Raw genomic sequence first — 21,415 nt, forward strand, 5'->3', positions numbered from 1 at the left:
CTGCTCCAGCTGGGTGTGTTGGCTACTGAACTCATATGTTTGCTTTTTTGTGTGCCATGAGAATATGGCATTAATAAAACCACAACTGAAAGGAGGCAGATGTGTGCTTTATCCAGTGAAGCATGCCATTCTGAAAGCTCATAAAAATAAACAAGGGGGGGGGGGGAGAACCGAAGTTTGTAATGCTTACTATTCCTCATGACTAAAAACATTTCTCCTGCGCAAACAAGCTTACCAGCTCTATTGACTTTTACTTCCACAACACACCTTGGAGGCAGCTGATTGTTAACCGAGGGCCATAAGCAGGTGTTTTGTAATGCAGGTGACCTCAGGGTACACATTGGGAGTAGGCCCATCGTGTTGATGTGAAACAGCAGGAACATGAATATAAGAAGCTTGATAAGTTAACAGAGTTTAGACTGCAGTCCTGTACCCGCTTATCAGGGAGTATGTCTCACTGAACTGAGCGATACTTCCGACTAATTATGTAGAATGTTATAATGACTACTTACAGAGCACCAGCATTTTATGACATGACATCAGTAGTGTAGAGGCAAATTCAGAGGTGCAGAGTCCCTTCTTAATAGTCGCAGCCATGGCCACTCTCAGTCACACCCTCCTAAAATTATGCAGCATTCTAAGATTATGCAATCTTATAATGATGCAGTAATGATAAATTGGGTCCTCCCTTAAAGAGGGCACGTATTGCGGTGACACCCTGTGTTGTGGGTGGATACGATTGGTCAGCCACAACACTCAATTGGTAGGTCCCTTGTAGCTGGGTGCAATCTGGCCAATGGGAGGCAGTTCAAACGGTTTGAGGGACCTATTTATACCCATGCACGTGACCCATAGCTTCCTCTTTCGGCGTGTGCATTCGGAACACCCGCCCACCTCTCCCTACTTTTAGGGCTTTGCGCTTGAGCTTGCTATGTCGTTGTGTGTCATCTGTCGTTGGGACAGGGGCACGGCAGGAATTTTCCTCACTTGGCTGATTAGCTGTGGCCATTTGGGTTTCGCCTGCCCGGTAGCAAATCGTCACAACTTGTAAGGTTGCGGAAAGGCTCTGGTTCAGGTGATAGGGATGGGAGAACATTCTCGCCACCCCTATGTGAAGGGTATTCCGTTAAAGGAATTCAGGGACTCAATGGTTTGGTCAACCCCTGAGAGCGGGTTGTGCCCATGCCTGAGTCCAGGGGGACATTTGGGTGGCGGAGATAGCCTGTTGCTGGCTTTCCGCTTATCCAGGTGTTCACCCTTGGCTGACCTATGCTGGAACCCTGGGTCAGCGCTACCTGCATGGCAGGGAGCTAGTCGAACCAGAACCCATGCAACCAGTCACTTTCTGTAATCAATGAAGTTGTGGCCTAAATTCTGCCAAAAACCAAAACTAAAATTTGAGTCAAGTGTGAATTTATTTAGGGGGGACATTTCTGGGTCTGAACACGCAAATAGGGATGCATTGCAATGGCCAGTGCTGATCTTCTTTCAGAGTATCTTAATTTGTGTTTTCATTGAAGTTCCTTTGTATGTAACAGAACTTGCACACCAGTCTCTTGAAATGGAGGTACCTTGTGTGTTCATTGTGTCTAAATGCTTAGGTTTGGAGCATTTTAAACAACTCCCCTTGGTGTTTTCCTCATGCACCTTTTCCAGAGTGACCCTAGCAGTCAGTCCTCAGTGGCTGACTCTTCTCTTTTCACTCTGACTGACTCCAATCAGCACTAAAGATGAGAAGGCTTCTTAGTGGCTAAAAAACCTTTCCTTTCATGCTGAGTGCGGGGCTCTAGGATGCTAGAGACAGAGGCCTACTGCATATACAAAAAGGTGTGTTTTTTTGGCCCCCCTCCCGTGATCCCAAATCCCCACGTTTTGTGTGATGTAAAAAAAAACACAGGTCCCTGCCCAAGAAAACTTAGTTTTCTATATTTCAGCAGAAGGAACGACTGCAAAAGATGGAGAGAGGAGAAGGTATCAGGGAAAGCAAATGAATCTTCATGCAAATTTGGCTACAATATCTCAAGAGGCGTCTGAATGCATAGTGAACATACATACTTCCTAAAATATATCGTTGGGGGGTTATCATTAAAATTGTAATGGCCCTGAAAAACTGCCAAGTGCTTGTCAGCCATCCCTAGGGTTCCTTGGCAAGAAGAAGAAAAACTATTCAGGAAAAAGATTCCTTCTTATTGAGCATCCCATTAGGCAGAGGGAGGCAGCTGGCTTGAGCAGCTGATTGTGGGTGCTGCCAAAGGACAACAAATTGTTACTTATTTTATTCTTGTAGGGGTTTTTTAATGCCCAGTGAAAGAGAGAGGGCTTTGAGGATCCCAAATTAACTTGGGTGCTATGCACCTTCCCAGAGGTGTGGAAGATAAACCTTTTTTTTTTTTTTTTGGTACCTTCTCAGCAAAGACGGGAGAGAAATTCAATCCAATTCACATTTAACAACCAATTAACATTTACCAAATGCGCACTTTCCGAAATAATATGTGAACCGAAACACAGGCATCTAAGATCTAGAGGTCTTAGTAGAGCAAAATATTAATATGAGCCAACAGTGTGATGCAGCAGCAAAAAAAGCAAACGTTATTCCATGCTGCATTAACAAAAGTTTGGTGTCTAAATCCAGGGAAGCCATAGCACCGCTCTATTCTGCCTTGGTCAGACCACACCTGGAGGAGTACTGTCTCCAGTTTTGGGCACCACAATTTAAGAAGGTTGTTGACAAGCTGGAACGTGTGCACGCAATATGATCAAGGGTCTGGAAAGCCTTATGGTGCACAGTTGAGGGAGTTTATTTATTAATCTATTTTATTCCATTTGTCTACTGCTTTTCATCCAAACATCACAGGGTGGTTCACAACATAAAAAGTTATGTTTAGCTTGGAAAAGAGGAGACTGAGGGGAGATATAATAGCTATCTTCACATATCTCAAGGGCTGTCACCTGGACGATGGAGCAAGCTTATTTTCTGCTGTTCTGGAGGGTAAGATCCGAACCAATGGATTCATGTTACAAGAAAGGAGATTTCAACTAAACATCAGGGATAACTTTCTGACAGTAAGAGCCATTCAACAGTGGAACAGACTCCCGCAGAAGGTGGTGGACTCTCCTTCACTGGAGGTTTTTACACAGAGGTTGGATGGCCATCTGTCATGGATACTTAGTTGAGATTCTTGTCGTGGGTTGGACTAGATGACCCTTGGGGTCCTTCCAAGTCTACAATTCTGCGATTCTATGATGTTTAGAAAGTCATGCTTCTCCAGATTTTGCAATGCAGTTCCCTGGCCAAGTAAGGTGTACAAAAATGCATATACTAGGGTAATTTTTGCATTAAAATGCATATATTAAACAACATGCAAGAATGCATGGTATTAGGCAAATTTGCTTTGGAAGAATATCTATGGTAAATTAGGCTAAGAAACAGGAACTGGCCTCTGATCATCCAGTGAGTTTGGCAGCAGCCAAGCTCTTGTACTGGAGTCCTACTTGTGGCTTTCTCATACGCATCCAGTTAATCATGGAGAGAAACGGATGCCAAATGTGCCCTTGGTCTGATCCAGCAGGCCTCTTCTTACATTTGCAAAACTCAATAATTCTGACTTTTCATCCTCTTTTTCTCTGCCCCGTGCTGGTCTGGTGGACTTCAGGATGCCACTCTGCAGAGCTGGGCAGTATTCCCTTCTTCCAGCCAGTGCTCAGTTCCTTCGTTACAGAAACAGATTATTGATCATGTCAGTAGCGGTGGAGGAGAAATTTGACTTTGTTTACATTTCAATAAGAAACTTCCTAACCCCACACCTCTTGAGCCAATGTGGGAACCAAAACACAACCATCCTTCAATATCTGCAGTTCTCTGTATTTTGCAACACAGCTATCCAACCAAACAGTGCATAAAAATGCATATAATGGGGGAGGGGGAGGGATGCACCTTAAAAATGTATACATTAGTCACAAAATAGCATGCAAAATGAGCATATTGCTAAACAAGAAACTACGAAAATACGTTTAGTGGGAGAAAATTGCACTAAAATGCTGATGAATTTTCATGAGGATTTTTAAAAACAAATTGCAAATTGCTGCAGAAATGTGGAGAGCTGGATTTAAGATTGGAATAATAACATTCTGGTTTGCCCATCCCTACATTTCAGGCCTCAAAGAAGTGGGTCTTGGTTTTGGCCCATCTACTGCAGGGAATTACAGGCCCAGATTTTTGCCAGCAAAGCATAATCCCCACCCCCACCCCACTGCCCCGCATTGCATTGTTAAGCCTGGGCGCTGAGACCCAGACTCCCTTTTGTGCCCGCAGACACGTTATGAAAAGGGAATGTGGACTGGCAGCCAAAGATTGGCTGGCAGGGGTGGTGTTTTTGATGCTTCTCTGTTTCCCCAGAGGAGCTAAAAAAAAACCCTGAGCAAACTGAGCACATGTCCAGAGAGGGGCTTAAAGGAGCAGGCGTGCAAACCCAGAGTTTGTTGTTATTTTTGGGTCTCAGCACAGGGCTAAGAAAACTCAATAGACGGTCTGGAAATCAAAACAGATTCAGGGACTGTGCTCGTATTAGCAAAAGCCTAGTGCTTCTGGGGAGGGGGTTTGTTCAGGGCTACTGTACTGTACTTGTTTGCACTATGAATATAGTCGTGGAAGCCACTAAAACGATCAGACACTCTGGATGCTTCTAGATGAGCTGCTTATTGAAGATTCATTCTGATTGGTCCACAGAGAGATTAGACAATGTTGGTTATTTAATGAGCATTCATTCTAATTTGTTTGTGGGGGGTTAGATGATGATGCGGCAAAGCAAGTGTTACTGCCTCTCCTGGTATGCCCCGCAGAGGACCTTAAGGTCCACAAATGACAACATTTTGGAGGTCCCAGGTCGCAAGGTGGTTATATTGGTCTCCACTAGGGCCAGGGCCTTTTCAGTACTGGCCCCAACTTGGTGGAATGCTCTGTCACAAGAGACTAGGGCCCTGCAGGACTTGACATCTTTCCGCAGGGCCTGCAAGACAGAGCTGTTCTGCCTCACCTTTGGTTTGGACTTAGTCTGACCCTTATGTTTCCCTCCCCTTATGGTCTTGATTTATCGGCTACTTTTAAAATGAGGCTGCATTTCAAATTGCATTTTAACCTGTATTTTAAATTGCCCCCCCCCATTATGTTTTTACCGTGATTTTATTGGTGTTAGCCGCCCTGGGCAGGGTATAAATAAAAATTATTATTATTATTATTATTATTATTATTATTATTATTATTATTATTCACACTTTCCACAATCAGCATCTGGTTGGTGACTGTGAAAACAGGATACTGGAGGAGCCAGGCCTTTGGACTGATCCTGTAGGGCTCTTATGATTCCCATCACCTGTCACCTGATCTTTTCAAATGGAGGTTGACCTTGGGCCCTTCTACATGCCAAGCATGAGCTCTCTCACTCCGCTATGGTCCACTTCTTGGCCACAGGCTTTCCACCTAACCCCAGTTCTGCTGGGGATCTCAATGAGCAGAATATCTCCTCTTCCTTTATCCCTTGCTGTCTTCTGCAGATGCAAGGTGATGGAGAAGAGCAGAGAGAGCTATGTATACCCTGTTTTTGTTTCAAAACTTCCTGGGTCTAGTTTTTGGAATTCCCTTGCCCAAAAGCTGCAGATAGCATGTTCAGGGATGGCAAAGGCCACCTGTAGAACTGCTGTCTCTTTTACAGCTGCAGAGGGCTCAGGAGGCCTCTCAGGAACATAAAAGTAAAGAATACACACTAGCCCCCCCTCCTATAAATTAACCACACACTCATCATCATATCATGGTGTGGTGGGAAAGAAGGGAGGTTGTTGGCAGAGGCAAATTTAGGGGAGCGTGACTGGTTCACCCACACTGCACACCGTACAACAGAAAGCGAGAAGTGGGGGCTCTGAATTTTGGTGTTGCACCAATTTTACTGCTGAAATTTTAAAGCCTAAAGTCTGCCACTGATGTCAGGCCAGTAAGTCAGGCTCATGATCTTCAGGTGGGTATTTTTTGGAGCAAAATGTTGCATGAGAATAAGACAAGCCTGCAACCATGGGCAAGCCAGCTCCTCACCCCATTGGAAGTTTGGATATGATTCCTTCTGCGTGCGCCTGCCAGATTCCTCACCCGTTTCAGATCTTGTGGCGGAGAGCTGAATGTCCTGGGCACGATGCTCCGAGCGGATGTGAGGAGCCCAAAAGCCATTGTGCATCTAACTCCTTTAACTCAAGCTGCCACATACTCCAAAGCCAGCAAGGCAGAGAGTCAAGGGGGAGAAGCAGAGCAGCTGGGAGAGGAGCAGCGACAGCAGCAGACGCTGCCTTCGGGAGATCTTCTGTCCAGTAGATGGCACACACAGCTTTGCCTTCCTTGATGGAGGGAGAAACCTGACACGTCCATGATCCAGACACTCCCTTGGATTGGATCTGCCAGGGGCTGAACAGGGAACCAGGAAATGCGGGCGCCCTGTGCTCCAGTGAGGTTCTCCTCTCCAGAAAGGCACGATTTCTCCCTCCAGAGAGCGGAATGGGCAACCAGTGCTGCTGCTGTGTCTGGTGAGTTAGCTGGGGCCGGCTTGCTGCTTGGGAGCTGGGCAAAGAGGGAGGGAGCGCTTCTTGGGGGCAACCCAGGGCTACGAAGAAGACCAGCTTTGCCAGCTGTGTCGTGTTAAAGAGAGGGAGAGGTGGTGTTTCCCTGCCGGGTCTGGAGAGCTTGGCTGGTTCTTCTAGCTGGTGCCACCACCAGCCTCTTCAGCCCCGTGGCTGGGAGCAGAGCCACCCGGGCAGCACCTGGTATCGACTAGGGGAAGGATGGAAGCGTTCCCGGTTTCACATTCACAGGAGGAGCTTGCCCGTCTCATGATCTGCCTTAAATGCTTTTGCAGGCAAGATACAGAGAGATCCTCCTGGAGCGGCTTCCACTTCTCCAAAGGAGGCAGAGCTTAACTGGAGACAGGTGTCAATGGGGCTCAGCCCTACGCAGAAGCTAATTCATTGTCAAAACCCTGAGACTTATTTGCTGAGCACGTACAGGGTGTGCTGCCTGTCCCAATGAGAGCTGCCACTAGCCCATACATACCAGGTTGGCTGGGGGGTGGGCGGGCACCTGTGGTTCTCCAGATGTTGGTGGACTACAACTCCCATCATCCCCAGCCATTGGCCCTGCTAGCTGATGCGGCTGATGGACGGCTGCAGGTTCCCCATCCCTGTACTAGGTAATAGGAGGTCAATGTGTATAAGTTTGATGGGCAGGCTGGAGTGCTGGCACCGCCCCTTTTAGAGATTAACCACTCAGAGGAGGGCTAGCAGGCTGCCAACTTTTCCCTCCTGTTGCCGCTCCTGTTACCTTAGCAGCAGTTTTGTCTTGCCTTTAATAGGCAGTTGTGTTTATTATCTCCATGCTGAGAAGAAACTTTACTCTCTGGTTTCTATATATCAGGCAACAGTTAAAAACGTAAGAGCTGACCAAGGGTGGGGGTCAGTTGGCAATCCTTGTTGGATCGACGGCCACTTGAGAATCCAGTGCGTTAATCTGCACTGGGGACTCCTTGGAGAAAGTATGGAACAACAACCAGAAAACCGCCAACAGTTAATTATTGAAAAGAAATCCATTCTTTTCCATATATTGCAGATGAGGTGCTGAGGCTAGGAAAGAGTGCTGTGTCTATTGCCACTGACTTTGGGCGACTTTCGAACTAGGAACATCCCGGTTGTCACTCAGCCATTCTCTTTTAGGGGGTTCCAACCACTATTTATGGGGACGCGGGTGGCGCTGTGGGTTAAACCACAGAGCCTAGGACTTGCCGATCAGAAGGTCGGTGGTTCGAATCCTCACCACGGGGTGAGCTCCCGTTGCTCGGTCCCTGCTCCTGCCAACCTAGCAGTTCGAAAGCATGTCAAAGTGCAAGTAGATAAATAGGTACCACTCTGGCGGGAAGGTAAACAGTGTTTCCGTGCGCTGCTCTGGTTCACCAGAAGCGGCTTAGTCATGCTGGCCACATGACCTGGAAGCTGTACGCCAGCTCCCTCGGCCAATAAAGCAAGATGAGCGCCACAACCCCAGAGTCGGTCACGACTGGACCTAATGGTCAGGGGTTCCTTTACCTTTACCTTTTAACCACTATTCGGGCATTTGAGAACCTAAGCTCAGGGTGGCAAAAATTCCTTCAACCTACATTTGGAGTCCCAAATGAGAGTAGTTTGGTGTGATCTAGCAACATATGAAGCTGCCTATTGGTCCATCTAATTCAGTATTGTCTACACTGACTGGCAGCAGCTCTCCAGTGCTTCAAGCAGGGGGTCTCTCCCAGCCCTACCTGGACATGCCGCTGGGGATTGAAACTAGGACCTTTGACATGCAAAGCAGATGCTGTTCTACTGAGCTATAGTCCTTCCATTCTGGGGAGGAATCTCCCTAGGATTCCCCATTTATTTTGCCTCCTATATACCGTGCTTACTTGAGTCTAATGCACCATCAAATCTAATGCGCACCTCAATTTTCAGAACCTTGAAACAAAAAAAGTATTTGCTGGCAAATGTAAATGTGCCATTGAATCTAATGCACATCTCAATTTTCGCAACTTAATTTGGGCAAAAAAAAAAAAACGGTGAGCATTTGATACGGCTAAATGCAGTAATAGAAGCAGCAGCAGAAAGAAGCAGACTCCTTTTATGGCAGGTGGAAGGATCTCCTACATTGGGAGTGTGGGTGGGGAGAGCCCAGTCTGCGGTGTGGCCGCTGTCTGAAAGACTGCTTTGAGCAAGAGGAGAGAAGGCTCACTGTGAAACAGAAGTCCTGATTTTCGGTTTTGCTGTGATCCTAATAGTTTGTGGTCGAACAGAGAAATAGCATCATCTAGTGGAGAGAGAACTGCAGGGTTATTTCCTGGTGAAAAGTTGTCTAGATTTGTTGGTGGATTTTCAACTTGGTCCTTAATTTCTAAAAAATCACACACACAAACACTCGATGTTCTCACCTGGGATATCTGGTCTGACACATGCAACTCCCAGTGTTATTTTCACGACAAGCACACATACAAGCAAACAGGGAGCCTTTCAGAATTTTATTACCACCAAACCACTGGTCTGCGGGCACCTATCAAATGTGAAGAAGAAGAAGAAGAAGAAGAAGAAGAAGAAGAAGAAGAAGAAGAAGAAGAAAAGTTTGGATTTTATATCCCGCTTTATCACTACCCGAAGGAGTCGCAAAGCGGCTAACATTCTCCTTTCCCTTCCTCCCCCACAACAAACACTCTGTGAGGTGAGTGGGGCTGAGAGACTTCAAAGAAGTGTGACTGGCCCAAGGTCACCCAGCAGCTACATGTCGAGGAGCAGAGACGCGAACTTGGTTCCCCAGATTTCGAGTCTATGGCTCTTAACCACTACACCACACTGGCTCCCTGAGCCTCTGCTGTGAGGAGTCCAACTTCTCACAGACGCTTGTAGAGCCATCCCCGCCACAAATTTAAAGGAGGTGGCTTCTCCCAAAGAATCCTGGGAACCATGATTTGTTCAGCATGCTGGGGAATCATTGCTTCGTGGGTGTGTGTGTTAAGCTACAGTTCCCAGGACTATTTGGCAGAAGCCATATGTGCTTTAAATGTATGGCGTAGCTGTGACCTCTGTGCAGGGCTTTTCAAAGCCAGTTTGGGGCAACAGGGGAAAATTAAAGGGGGAAAAACACAGATCAGATTCAGCCCTCCTATCTGTGAATGTGAATATGAAATCAACACCACAAAGAGAAAGGGCTTCTCTTGACTGCAAGTGGGAAATGAAATGGTGATGGGTGGGTCAGCAAAAGCACATGCTGGATAACTGCAGAGCAGATGATGATGATGATGATGATAATAATAATAATAATTTTTATTATTTGTACTCCACCCATCTGGCTGGTTTGCCCCAGCCACTCTGGGCAGCTTCCAACATATATAAAAACGTAATAAAACATTACACCTTAGAAAGCTTTCCTATACAGGGCTACTAGCAATCTGGGAATCCCCCTTGGGCAAGGCTGGGGAACCTGTGAATGGTGCCTTGTTTCCCATCAGCCCCAGACAATATAGCCAATGGTCAGGGATGTTGAGACTTGGGAGTCCAACAGCATTTGGCAAGCCACAGGTTCCCAGCCCTGTTCCTGAGGTTAAGGACAACGTTTTCTGTTCAGGTGGTTCTGAATAGAACCTAAGAGGAGCCTGGTCTGTGGGTCAGACCAAAGGTTCATCACAGCTCAGCATCTTGTTCTCACAGTGGCCAAGCAGATGCTCAAAATGGAAGCCTACAGGCTGGACCTGAATCCTCACTTGGGATTCCCAGCAGCTGGGATTCAGATATTTTGGCCTGATCTGCTAGGCTTGAGAATACATTTCAGATTCCTGCTGAGCATCTCCATCAAAAGTTTGATTGTGTACTTTATGAACGGCAACACAGCTGGATAAATGGGCTTTTGTCATGAGTATCTGTTTGTTTTAGCTTTGTTTTAAACATATCTACTATTTTTCGCCCTATAGGACGCACTTTTTCCCCTCCAAAAATGAAGGGGAAATCTGTGTGCGTCCTATGGGGCGAATACAGGCTTTCGCTGAAGCTTGGAGAGTGAGAGGGGTCAGTGCGGACAACCCGGCCTCCCCTGCATTCTCCTAAAGAGGGGAAGCCTAGCATGGAAGACTGGTGTATAGTATGCAGATCTGAAAGGGGCACAAAGGGTAAACCACCCAAAAGGTATGCTGAAGAGTTTGCTAAAACAGCCATAGCAGATACAGCTGTTGTTAGTAACTCAGAGAAGGTTTGGGAACCTTCAAGCTTCCAAGAGGTCCAAAGTTTAACCTCAGAGGATGCTGAGCTGTGGTTAAATGCCATGAAGGCTGAACTTGATTCCTTGGAGAGGAACAAGACATGGGAACTAGTTCCAGGCCTGTCCAGGCCACAAAAGGTTTACAAAGTTCAGTTGTTGCAAAAGTTTTTCAGTGTTAATGTTATGCATTTTTTAAAATCACCATGGTATTTAACAATGATATCTTATGTCCTTTTGAAGAGAAATTGTGAATTGTAGAATTTTAAATACCCGTCGTCATCCTTGTCTTCACTCAAATTTGTTTATAACACTCTTCCATTTTCTTCTAGTTGTGAGGGTGGGGGGTGGGGAGGGGCCTCATAAGTGGAGTAGCCTAGGGCTCTCCTCATCTAAATCCACTTCAAAAGCCCCATTTGACTGAGTTGCTGCCGCTTTGAAGTGCTTCTGGTGGAGTCATGTGGGATTCCAAGGCTTTGTGTCTTGCCTGCACAAAGGGGTCTTCTTCACTGCTCTCTTTTGTCCCACCTGAGCAGGGTGTTTTACTCAGTGGGAGGAAATATTTTGCAAACAGCTTGCTAGCTGTGCTCACTCCCCACCTCCCCACCCCTGATCAAAGCCCCCATTTTGCTGGTTTTCTGAATTGCACAAAGAGTGGCAGAGCTACCCTGAAGGAGAAAAGGATCCTTGTGTGTGTGTGTGTTTATAAGTAAGTGTAAATTAATCAGAGCTACTAACATGAGTTTTGACCAAACTGCGGGAGGCAGTGGAAGACAGGAGTGCCTGGTGTGCTCTGGTCCATGGGGTCACAAACTAAACAACAAACAACAACAAATTAATCAGAATGTGAGTTTCCCACATCTTTAACTGAGCCGTACAAGGCAAGATGGCTGAAACATAATTTCTGCTTAACAGTGCCACTCTCTTCCACAGATAATGCAGTAGGAGTAATAATTATACTTACCATTTATGTAGCATTTTAGAGTGCTCAGAGTACTTCAGCATCTATTGCCATTAGGGCTGCAGTTTGCATTTGATCAGTTAGATTAATTGATTCAAAAACTTCTAATGGACTGAAGTGGTATCATAATTAATTGAGCTGGTGATTTGAAATAACAGTGAGCTAAATCCAAGCAAGAAGTTGGTTGCACTTAGTTTGTACTGAAACAACGGGACTTTATTTATGCCATTGATTTCCATAGGACTTAAATTCATCTATTTGTCAAAATCCCATGAAGAAGGAAAATTGCATTCCAGGACATGTAAAGTTATGAGATACAAGCAACCAGTGGAGATTACAGTCCCACTTAATAAGCAGCTAGATGGAGGAAAGAGGGGCTGAATCTAACCCCCCCACCCCCAGCTGAGTTGCAGAATATTAATATTTTTTGACAAGGCCCTGGAGTAGCAAGAGTGCAGCATGGAAATGTAGCGCAAGAGATGGAGAAATGCTGTTGATTGTACAAAAGGAACTTTGCACCATGTTTGCATAGTGGAATCAGCTGGAGGTTGTAATCGCTTATCTGTCTATTTTGTTTATGAATTGCATTTCCCATGAGGCTCATGGTGATTTGCAAACATACAATAAAAATACCTTAAGCATTATTTTTTTTTAAGTAGAGAAAGCACAATGTAATACAGGTTTAGAAACAACACAGAATAAACACCTGAGGCCACAGACCAATTCACCCAACTAGAAAAACGTATTGAAATAAACACGTCTTCCGTTTATTTCTGAAAAGGACTGATAGCAGGCGCCTGTCGTATCTTAAGAGATGCTGTTCCACAAAACAGGGGCAGTCCCAACCTGAGTTGCTGTGAAGTGGGCCCAGGGTGGGTTTTTTTTCCAACCAGAACTGGCTGGAATTCCGTTCTGGCACCTGTTAGGTGGACACCATTGCCATTATAAGAGAAAAAGGAAGGTGTTCGTGATGAGTTTCAGCCCCTCTTTTTCTAGAAAAATAGTACTGAGTGGTCCTCTGATATTTTTGGGGGGATAATCTCTTCTGCAGAATGCAATGACCTATCACTACTGGGTAGGTACGGGTTAAGACAGCTTCTCAAATAACCTGACCCCAAACTGTACACGGCCTTACATGTTAGGACAGTCATACTTCGGGTTACAGACGCTTCAGGTTGTGCGTTTTCGGATTGTGCACAGCGCCGAACCCAGAAGTACCGGAATGGGTTACTTCTGGGTTTTGGCGCTCGCGCATGCGCAGAAACACCAAATCGCGTCCCGTTCGTGTGCAGACACGGTGCTGCGGGTTGCGAATGTGCCTCCCGCATGGATCACGTTCACAACCCAAGCGTCCACTGTACCTTAACCTTGAGCTTAGCCCCCATAGCAGGTTGGTAGTCAATAGAGAAGGTGGTATTTGCTGGTGGAAGTTTGTTCCAACAAGCAGCTTAGCTGCTTGGTTTTAAAGCAGCGGCATCCCCTGGACCAGCCTCAAGGGTAGTCCCACATAGAGCACATTGCGGTTAATTGGACCTGCAGGTTACCAATACATGGACAACTGTGATCAAGTAGTTCTGGGTAGCTGTGGGGAAAAGTGGTTTGTGAGGGTTAGGGCTTAAGCCTCAAAGGGCAAGATTTTTCAGGAACATTTTGTATTTGGTTTAGAGAGAGAGGGAGCAGCCTCATTGCTGTAGACTTCTCTCCCATCCTTGTCCATTCTAATTCTGTCTGATCCAGCAGAAGCTCGGAGATGCCTTTGGACGGACGAGCCGGGGATTAGCCCGCAGACAGCCTCAGAATAGCCATCGCCTGCGGGGCAGCTTGTTAAAACACCCCTCCGCTCTGCCAACCGATACAAGAGAAAAGCAGCTCTGAAAAATGATACAGGGGCCTTGTATTTCTTAGGAAACAGGCTTAGGATGCCAATGATTATATTTAAAGCAGAGCTATTTTAATTGCACTGCCCAGGCCTTGGCAGAACAGAGAAATGAACAAGTTGCTGCCGGAGTGGAAAGATGGCTAGTAGAGTTGTGGGTCTTTCATGATGCTCCACCTGCTCTTTGTATTACAAGAAGATAGCATAAGTCATGGGTAGGCAAACTAAGGCCTGGGGGCTGGATCTGGCCCAATAACCCTCTAAATCCAGCCCGCGGATGGTCCAGGAATCAGTGTCTTTGTAGAATGTGCCCTTTTATTTAAAATGCATCTCTGGGTTATTTGTAGGGCATAAGAATTTGTTCCTTTTTTTTCTTTTCCAAAATATAGTCTGGTCCCCCCACAAGGTCTGAGGGACAGTGGACTGGCCCCCTGTTGAAAAAGTTTGCTGACCCCTGGCATAAGTCTCTGGAAAACACTTTGGAAAATGAGGCAGAATGGATTTTATCTGCAGTGCAGTCCTTTCGGGTGAATGAATGGGGTACTGCCCCACCAACCTCAGTCTATACTCAGCCAGCCCTTGCCTGCCTATTTGTCTAGCAGGGAGTCACTGCCAGTCAGTTTCTTCCCCCTGAGTTCCAGTGCTGTCCTTGTAGATGTCAGCAGGGAAGAGGATGGGGGCAAAAGTAGAATTAGTTGGCTCTGTCTGTCATTGGTTCTGGCTCTGCCTATATTGGCCTCTCTGCCTTTCGCCCTACCATTCCCAATGGATACTACCAGTCCCTGTTGTGTACTGAAGTTCTCACCCTGGGCCAGCAGGGGGATACTGTAGATAGTTATGCAAATGAAGGATCGAAAGTGACGTTCAGTGATTGGATAGTTTGTATGCAAATGAAGGATCGAAAGTGATGTTCAGTGATTGGCTAGTTACAGAAAATGGTTACTGTTGCATTCTAGTGGAGTTCTATATAAGCAGGCTGACTGAGCTCCTCAGTTCAGTTCTGTTCCAGCTTACAAATAAAGAGCTGCTTTGGAAGAATCACTGTGTCGTCAGATATGTTCACCCACAATTTAGTCCCAATGGATACTACCAGTCCCAATGGATACCACCACCCAATGGATACCACCCAATGGATACCACTCTCAGAGTGGAATCCTATGCATATTTATTCAGAAGCAACTCCCATTGAGTTTGGTGCAGCTTACTCTCAGGTTAGGGTTGCCATATTATATATGTTGCTGCTTAAGATCCAAGAAATTTCCACTGGACGTCAATTCCTCCTTTGAAATCCTGGTAATGTGCAGGAAAATCTGGACATATGGCAGCCCTACTCATGTAAATGAGCTGGTATGCTTCAGACATGACGCTACGCCCTGATTTGTTTGGCTAAAGTATGGCTTGCTTGGACATTTGAACTCAGCCACGCAGAGTAACCATGGTTTGTTTGTTTTTTGGCAACAAACCATTATGTGAAACAAACTTTTACAAGGACCCATGCCTTATGGGATCATGACTTATTTTAACTGTGCTTGTGGACTACAACTCCCATCAGACAGCGAAACCATCCTGGCTAGGGCTTATGGGAGATGCATTCCAAAACATGTGGCTGATGTAAGCACTAACTCCGCCCTGGGGAAAAAACCTCTGCCAGAAAACAAGCAACAAAATGCTCCAGTTCAACATTAGTTTTAGGCTCCATAAAAGCACAGAAAGGGCAAACAAGTACTGGATCACATGGAAGCAAAAATACAGCTGCGAAACAACTTTCTTATTCATGGGAAAGAGAGCAGGCGTCCTCACTGGTAGCAAAGGACAATGTCCAGCTTTGGGAAGAGGACGGGTGGGGTGGCCTGTACTGAACAGGGTCCATTCTCTTCTCTTTCCATAAGCCAACCAGTGTGTGCTTGCTGACTGTACAATGCATTCGGTCTGCATGCTGCCCCATGGCTTCTGGCTGGAGGAGGGGAGGCATGTTACGAGAGCCGGGTGTTTGTTTCTGAAGAAGGTCACAGAGCTGCCAGCTGTGGCTCCCTGCCCAGGAGCTCTCGGCATTTCCAACCCTTTCCATGGAAAAATGAGTTTTTAGGCGGGTATCTTAGCAACAGGCTCCCCACAGCCGCACCTCCTTTCTCTCTGTCCCCCAACCCACCCTGGTATTTTTCCATTCTTTAGCTATCCATATAACAAGGTGGTATCTCTCCCCTCTGCTGGTGGCAATGCTGAAATCTAGAGCACCAGTCATGTTACAGCCAATGAGAGGCAGGGTGGTGTAATGGTTGGAGTATCAGACTGAAACCTGGGAGACAAGGGCTCAAATCCCCAGTCAGGTCTCATCCAGACTTCCTTTCATGCCGATTTTCTAGGCACAGGTCTGGGTTTTAAAGCTCTTGTTTCTGAGCAGTTTTCTTTTCGTCCCAGCACTTTTCACAAACCTGATGAAGACTGAGCATGCTCAGTGGGCATGGAATGCTGACTGACAGATGAGGGTGAGAACCAGAAAATTGAAGGTGGGTTAGAGAAATGAATGGGACTGGCTGGAAACCTAAACAGGAATATTCCACTCTGCAGCATTTTGTGGCTGGCTGTGGATCAATACACCTTTATCAAGTACTGATCAGTGCGCCATTAGAGGATTAAAGACCCTCTGGATTTCATGCAACTCTGTCTCTTTTATTTCAGGAACTGCCCTTCGCTGTTTAAGCGGAAAAAAGAAAAGCCAGGTAAATGATCCTCTGCAAATATTTTTTATAAGACCTGGAATGACCTGGAACGTGGCTTCTTTACCAGATTTTTGAAGCTCCATCCCGGGTGTTTCACCCTCTTGTCTCCTGCCTACAACCCTGCAATACTCAGCTAAACAGGTTTACTTGGAAGCAAGTCCTATTGGTTTCAAGGGATTCTGTTAGCGATCAATGGGATAACCGCTTGGAAACATCGAAAAATATATGCAGGGCCACATGTTCCCGGGCTACACTGCTCTACACTGTTATGTGCGGCATTAATGTACCATAGGCTGCCCTCCATTTGATCCAAGAACCACGTAGAGCATGGAGAATGCCTTTGTGTGTGTGTTTGTTAAGGATATGCTACTAAAACAGAATGACCCGAAAATAGATTAATGGCAGTCCAGAGTACAGTGCAGCAGCTGCAATGTTAAGAAGCTAAAACGTTTAGTGATCATTTTAATTGTTTTGTCTTTTTTGTAAACCCCTTCAAGGTTTTTCCCCTCGCAATTGAGCAGTGTGTAGGTGTTATGAAATGTAGTTTCTGCTGAAGACACACTGACCATAAATATATACAGTCATACCTCGGGATAAATATGCTTCAGGATAAGTATTTTCAGGTTGCGCTCTGCGGCGACCCAGAAGTAACGGAGCGTGTTACTTCCGGGTTTCACCGCTCACGCATGCGCAGATGGTCAAAATGACATCACGTGCATGCGTGAAAGCGGTGAAACGCGGCACGCGCAGACGCGCTGTCGTGTCTTATGTTCTATTCAGGATGCGAATGGGGCTCCGAAATGGATCCCGTTTGCATCCTGAGGTACCACTGTATACCCTATTCCTGTGACTGTAATTTGTTCTAAACTGTTTTTAATATCATACCCTCCAACATTTCTCTGATGATAATAGGGATGTCCTATTACATAGTAATAATAATTTTATTACTTATACCTTGCCCATCTGACTGGGTTCCCCAGTCACTCTGGGCAGCTTCCAACATATATGAAAACATAATAAAACATTAAACTTTTTTTTATTAAAAAAAACCTTCCCTATACAGGTGTCCTCTAAAGGTTATATAGTTATTTATCAGCTTGGCAGCTTGCATAGCTCTATACCCTCCAACATTTCTCCGATGAAAATAGAGACGTCCTAAGGAAAAGTGGGAGGTTCTGGGATCAAATCAGAAACCTGGACGGCTTCTGTAAATCCTGGAATGTCCCTGGAAAATAGTGACACTTGGAGGGTCTGTAATATTGAATTTAAAATTGCAGTAAACCATTTTGAGACCTTATGGTGAAGGGTGGGTAAGAAACAACAACAACAACAGAAAACAGGAACAGGATTGGGTAATACTGTAAGGGCAGTTGGAGACAGGGTGTTTTCAGAACTAGAATGTTATGTGTGCACCAGGCGTATATCAACACGGAGACAAAGAAACATCCAAATTCAGACTTTGGGCTTAGAGCTGAAAACATCCTTCCTAAAAGTGAGCAGGAGCCAAGAACAATAAACAGAATTGCTACCTGGCTGCCCAGTGCGGCCCTGGCCTAGCAAAACACATCGCTTGACAAACAGCAAAGTTAGCAGAGAGGAATAAACAGAATGTTCCTAGGTTTCTTGGAGGACTTGAAAGGAAAACTCCACTGTTACATTCCTTCTGCTAGATGTTGCTATGGCCACTAACCACTGTGGTCGGCTGTACCCCAGTGCTTCGTGGGAAGCTTTCTGCCAAAGGAATGGATCTGGGCTTTCTCATGGGAGAAGGTCATGTGTTCACTCTGGGTTAAAAATTAGCAAAGGTCGCAGTGAAGGAGGCTCACGCTCGGCACAGGATCTCTTTGGTGTTCAAATAACTGAATGATAGCTGAAGTCCAATTGACTTTCACACACAAGAGACTCGGGTGCTCTGACTTGAGCGCCCACAGTCTGAGACTGACAATACAAACAACACGATTTTGCACCCCTGCTCTTAATTTTCATGTGTTTTACCGGCAGAATCTTACTGTTCTGCTGAGCTTGTTTTGGTTGCAGTAATTATAGTGGGGCTGGGGTCTCATTCCTCCCTCAGAAACAATTAAGGATTTGTATTTGTGAGATGACGCTGTTTCAGAACACATGTTGAGGAAGAACGTCCTGGTGCCTGGGTGAATGGAATAATTCTATTTCCGGAAGCCTACTGGAAACCTCACAGTGCCTACATATTTTTGGAGGTGTTTGTAAACTCATGAGGTCTAGCAACTTGCTGTTTTAAAAACGAATTTTTACATTAATAGGATTCTGCTGGAGTCACCGTGTTCTAATTTAGCCTCTCCTATCATTCTTTAGTACGAGCTATGTTGCTTTTCTAAATATCAGCTGTTTCTTCCGCAGGTACAAGAATCATTAAGTCAAGCACCCAGCAGCACCCAGAGAGCAAGAAGGTAAAACTGCCTCTGAAAAGACTTTGCCTACCAATTGCAAAAGCTCCTAAAGTATGTTACTGATTCAGTGCCGTGTTACTTTGAGCTGAAGTAGTGCCTATTGGATCAGCCTTATAACTCCGTTCTTGGCCCTAATTCCTACACACAAGAGGCCACACAGGCGTGTGAGTTGCAGTGCTGTGAGTGCAGCTTCATGAGCCTAGTCATTTTGTGAGTGTGCTCAATTCAGGCCATTTTTAGCCATACAAACACAATGCATCTACTTTGGTGCATTCATCCTTCCTTGGAGGTTTTTACAGTGGATGGCCACATCTCATGGATGCTTTATCTGAGATTCCTGCATTGCAGGAGTTTGAACAAGAAGACCCTTGGGGTCCCATCCAACTTCTATGATCCTGATGTATGTTTAACTGCAATTCTGAAGTCATCAATAATAGTGAATGCATAACCATGGGTTGATGTATATTCTGGAGTAATTAATCTGGAATAATGAAAGTGTTTGCTCTGGTGTTAGTAAGACTCTGCCTGGTGCTAGTAAGACAGACTCAATGGAGCAAAAGCAGCTCTCTTCTAGCCCAGTGACAGAACACTTGCTTTGCATGCAGAAGGTCCCAGGTTCGATCCCCAGTGTCTCTAAGGAAAGCTGAGACTATCTCTGTCTGATATCCAGGGAAGCTGCTGTCAGTCAGTGTTGACTGTACTGAGCTAGATGGACCAATGGTCTGACTCAGTATAAGGCAGCCCCCTATGTTCAGTGGGGCTTGAGCAGAAGAATTTTCCAGTGGATTGTGCCCCATGTAATTATTTATTATATTGTATATTTAAAGCCCAAACCGGTTTCTGAGCTGTTCTCTCTTGTATAAAAGCCCATTGCACCTAACATTAAAATACAAACATGCATAATTAAACTACACAATAAAACCCCTTTAAAACATTAAAACAGGAATAGGAAGCTACCATAAACTGAGTCAGGCCATTGGTCTGCCTAGCCCAGTACAGTCGTACCTTGGCTCTCAAATGCCTTGGCTCCCAAACAATCAAAACCCGGAAGTGAGTGTTCTGTTTTCAAACTATTTTTGGAAGACGAATGTCCAATGGGGCTTCCACAGCTTCCGATTGGCTGCAGGAGCTTCCTGCAGCCAATTAGAAGCCACGCTTTGGTTTCCGAATGTTTTGGAAGTCAAACGGACTTCTGGAATGGATTTTGTTCAACTTCCAAGGTACGACTGTATTGCATTTACTGACAGGGAGTGTTCTCTAGGGTTCCAGACTGTGAGCCTCTTCCAGTCCTACCTGTAGATGCTGTGGGTTGACCCTAAGACCTTCTGATGTAAAGCAGGTGCCAATTCACTGACCTGTGGTCCTTCCCCTATAAACTAACATTAAAAATATGGAGTGAATATAATGCAATTTGGGTTTCCCCCCTGATGCACCAACATTCATTGGGCTGAGCTTACTTCAGAGAGATTTGCCTTCCTCAATCTCTTCCCCTTTCTCTCTCTCTCTGAAGGGAATGGATGTTGGGCCCGTTTATGACGACGTGTCTGAGTTCCCAGTCTATGCCACCGTGAGCAAGCCGAAGAGCATGAAGCGCGACGACAGCAGTGTGCATTACGCAGACATCCAGGTCTTCAGCAAAATACGGGAGCGCTCAGCTGAAGAGGTGAAGACCTTCCAGTCCCAGAACACTACAGAATATGCCACCCTCAACTTCCCCCGGGCTACACTGAAGTATGACAGTAAGAATGGCACTCTGGTGTAAGGGCTGAACCTTTCTTGCTATCCAACAACAGAAGCATCTCTCAGACCAAGATGTTGTGGATTTTGTCTCTCCACTTCCTTGGCTGGTGAACACCTAAGAAGGGTGTATGTCACCTTTCGGCTGCATCTGATAAGGGGACACTGTTGTAACAGGAGCAAAAACATTTCCCCAAGCGTGTCAAGAAAATTACTATTTGGGGCAAGATGACTAGAGACGTTTCTGAAGCTAGTGGAATCTCTCCTCTTTTGTTTCTTTTATAATATAAAGATATCACTGGGAGACCAAGCTACACGGTGAGAATGACACAGCTGGAATATTGGTTTGCTTCCAAATGACCCGTTTGTTGAGTGATCGTCTCGATTTGTTTGCAGGGAGTTTAGGTGACTTTTGTGATTTATTGCGTATTCATCCTGATTTGTTTGTGAGGAGGTTAGATGATGTTGCGCCAAGCAATTGTTATCCCACACTTTCAGTGCATTTCTCCATCGCTTTCCTTATTGCAAAAAGTCCAGTCCTTTGGGGGGGAAGTAGGTTTGTGAAAGAACTGCAAATCAACTTTAATGTGATCGAATCCCCACTTAAAATAGCAACAGCCTGGAAGTGCCTTTGGAGCTAAAAAATATAGATATTTGTGATGTCCCCCCCCCCCTAGATCAATAGTAACTGGATTCCATTAACATATTATGAACGTTCACAGTGAAATTACAACCGGGGAGTATCGTTTAGGATGCACAGTGAGAGTGATTTTTCAAAGAAAGCAGGTACTAACATAATCAACAATATCCAGAGGAGTAGCCTTGTTAATATATTGCAGCGAAAAGGAGAAGGAAAGAAAAGAAAAGAGTCTTGTGGCACCTTAAAGAAAAAGAAACATT

General features: G+C 45.5%; 1 protein-coding gene across 1 annotated transcript; it reads left to right on the forward strand.

Annotated features, from left to right (window-relative positions):
- The first annotated feature begins 6,141 nt into the window (after positions 1–6,141).
- LOC310750696 (uncharacterized protein C11orf52 homolog) lies at positions 6,142–21,360 on the forward strand. The gene is made up of 4 exons (XM_083589208.1): positions 6,142–6,564; positions 16,312–16,352; positions 18,729–18,778; positions 20,289–21,360. Exons 1-4 carry the CDS (start codon positions 6,536–6,538, stop codon positions 20,538–20,540), a joined length of 372 nt encoding a protein of 123 aa, XP_083445334.1. The 5' UTR covers positions 6,142–6,535; the 3' UTR covers positions 20,541–21,360.
- The last annotated feature ends 55 nt before the right edge of the window (positions 21,361–21,415 follow it).

The sequence above is a fragment of the Podarcis filfolensis genome (genome assembly GCF_964270895.1).
Source record: "Podarcis filfolensis genome assembly, chromosome: 15".
Taxonomy (NCBI): domain Eukaryota; kingdom Metazoa; phylum Chordata; class Lepidosauria; order Squamata; family Lacertidae; genus Podarcis; species Podarcis filfolensis.

Coding starts and splice junctions, on each gene's coding strand:
- LOC310750696 (XM_083589208.1), top strand. CDS start 6,536: ATGGGCAACCAGTGCTGCTGCTGTGTCTG. Junction 16,353..18,728: donor GCGGAAAAAAGAAAAGCCAG/GTAAATGATCCT, acceptor TTTCTTCCGCAG/GTACAAGAATCATTAAGTCA. Junction 18,779..20,288: donor AGCACCCAGAGAGCAAGAAG/GTAAAACTGCCT, acceptor CTCTCTCTGAAG/GGAATGGATGTTGGGCCCGT.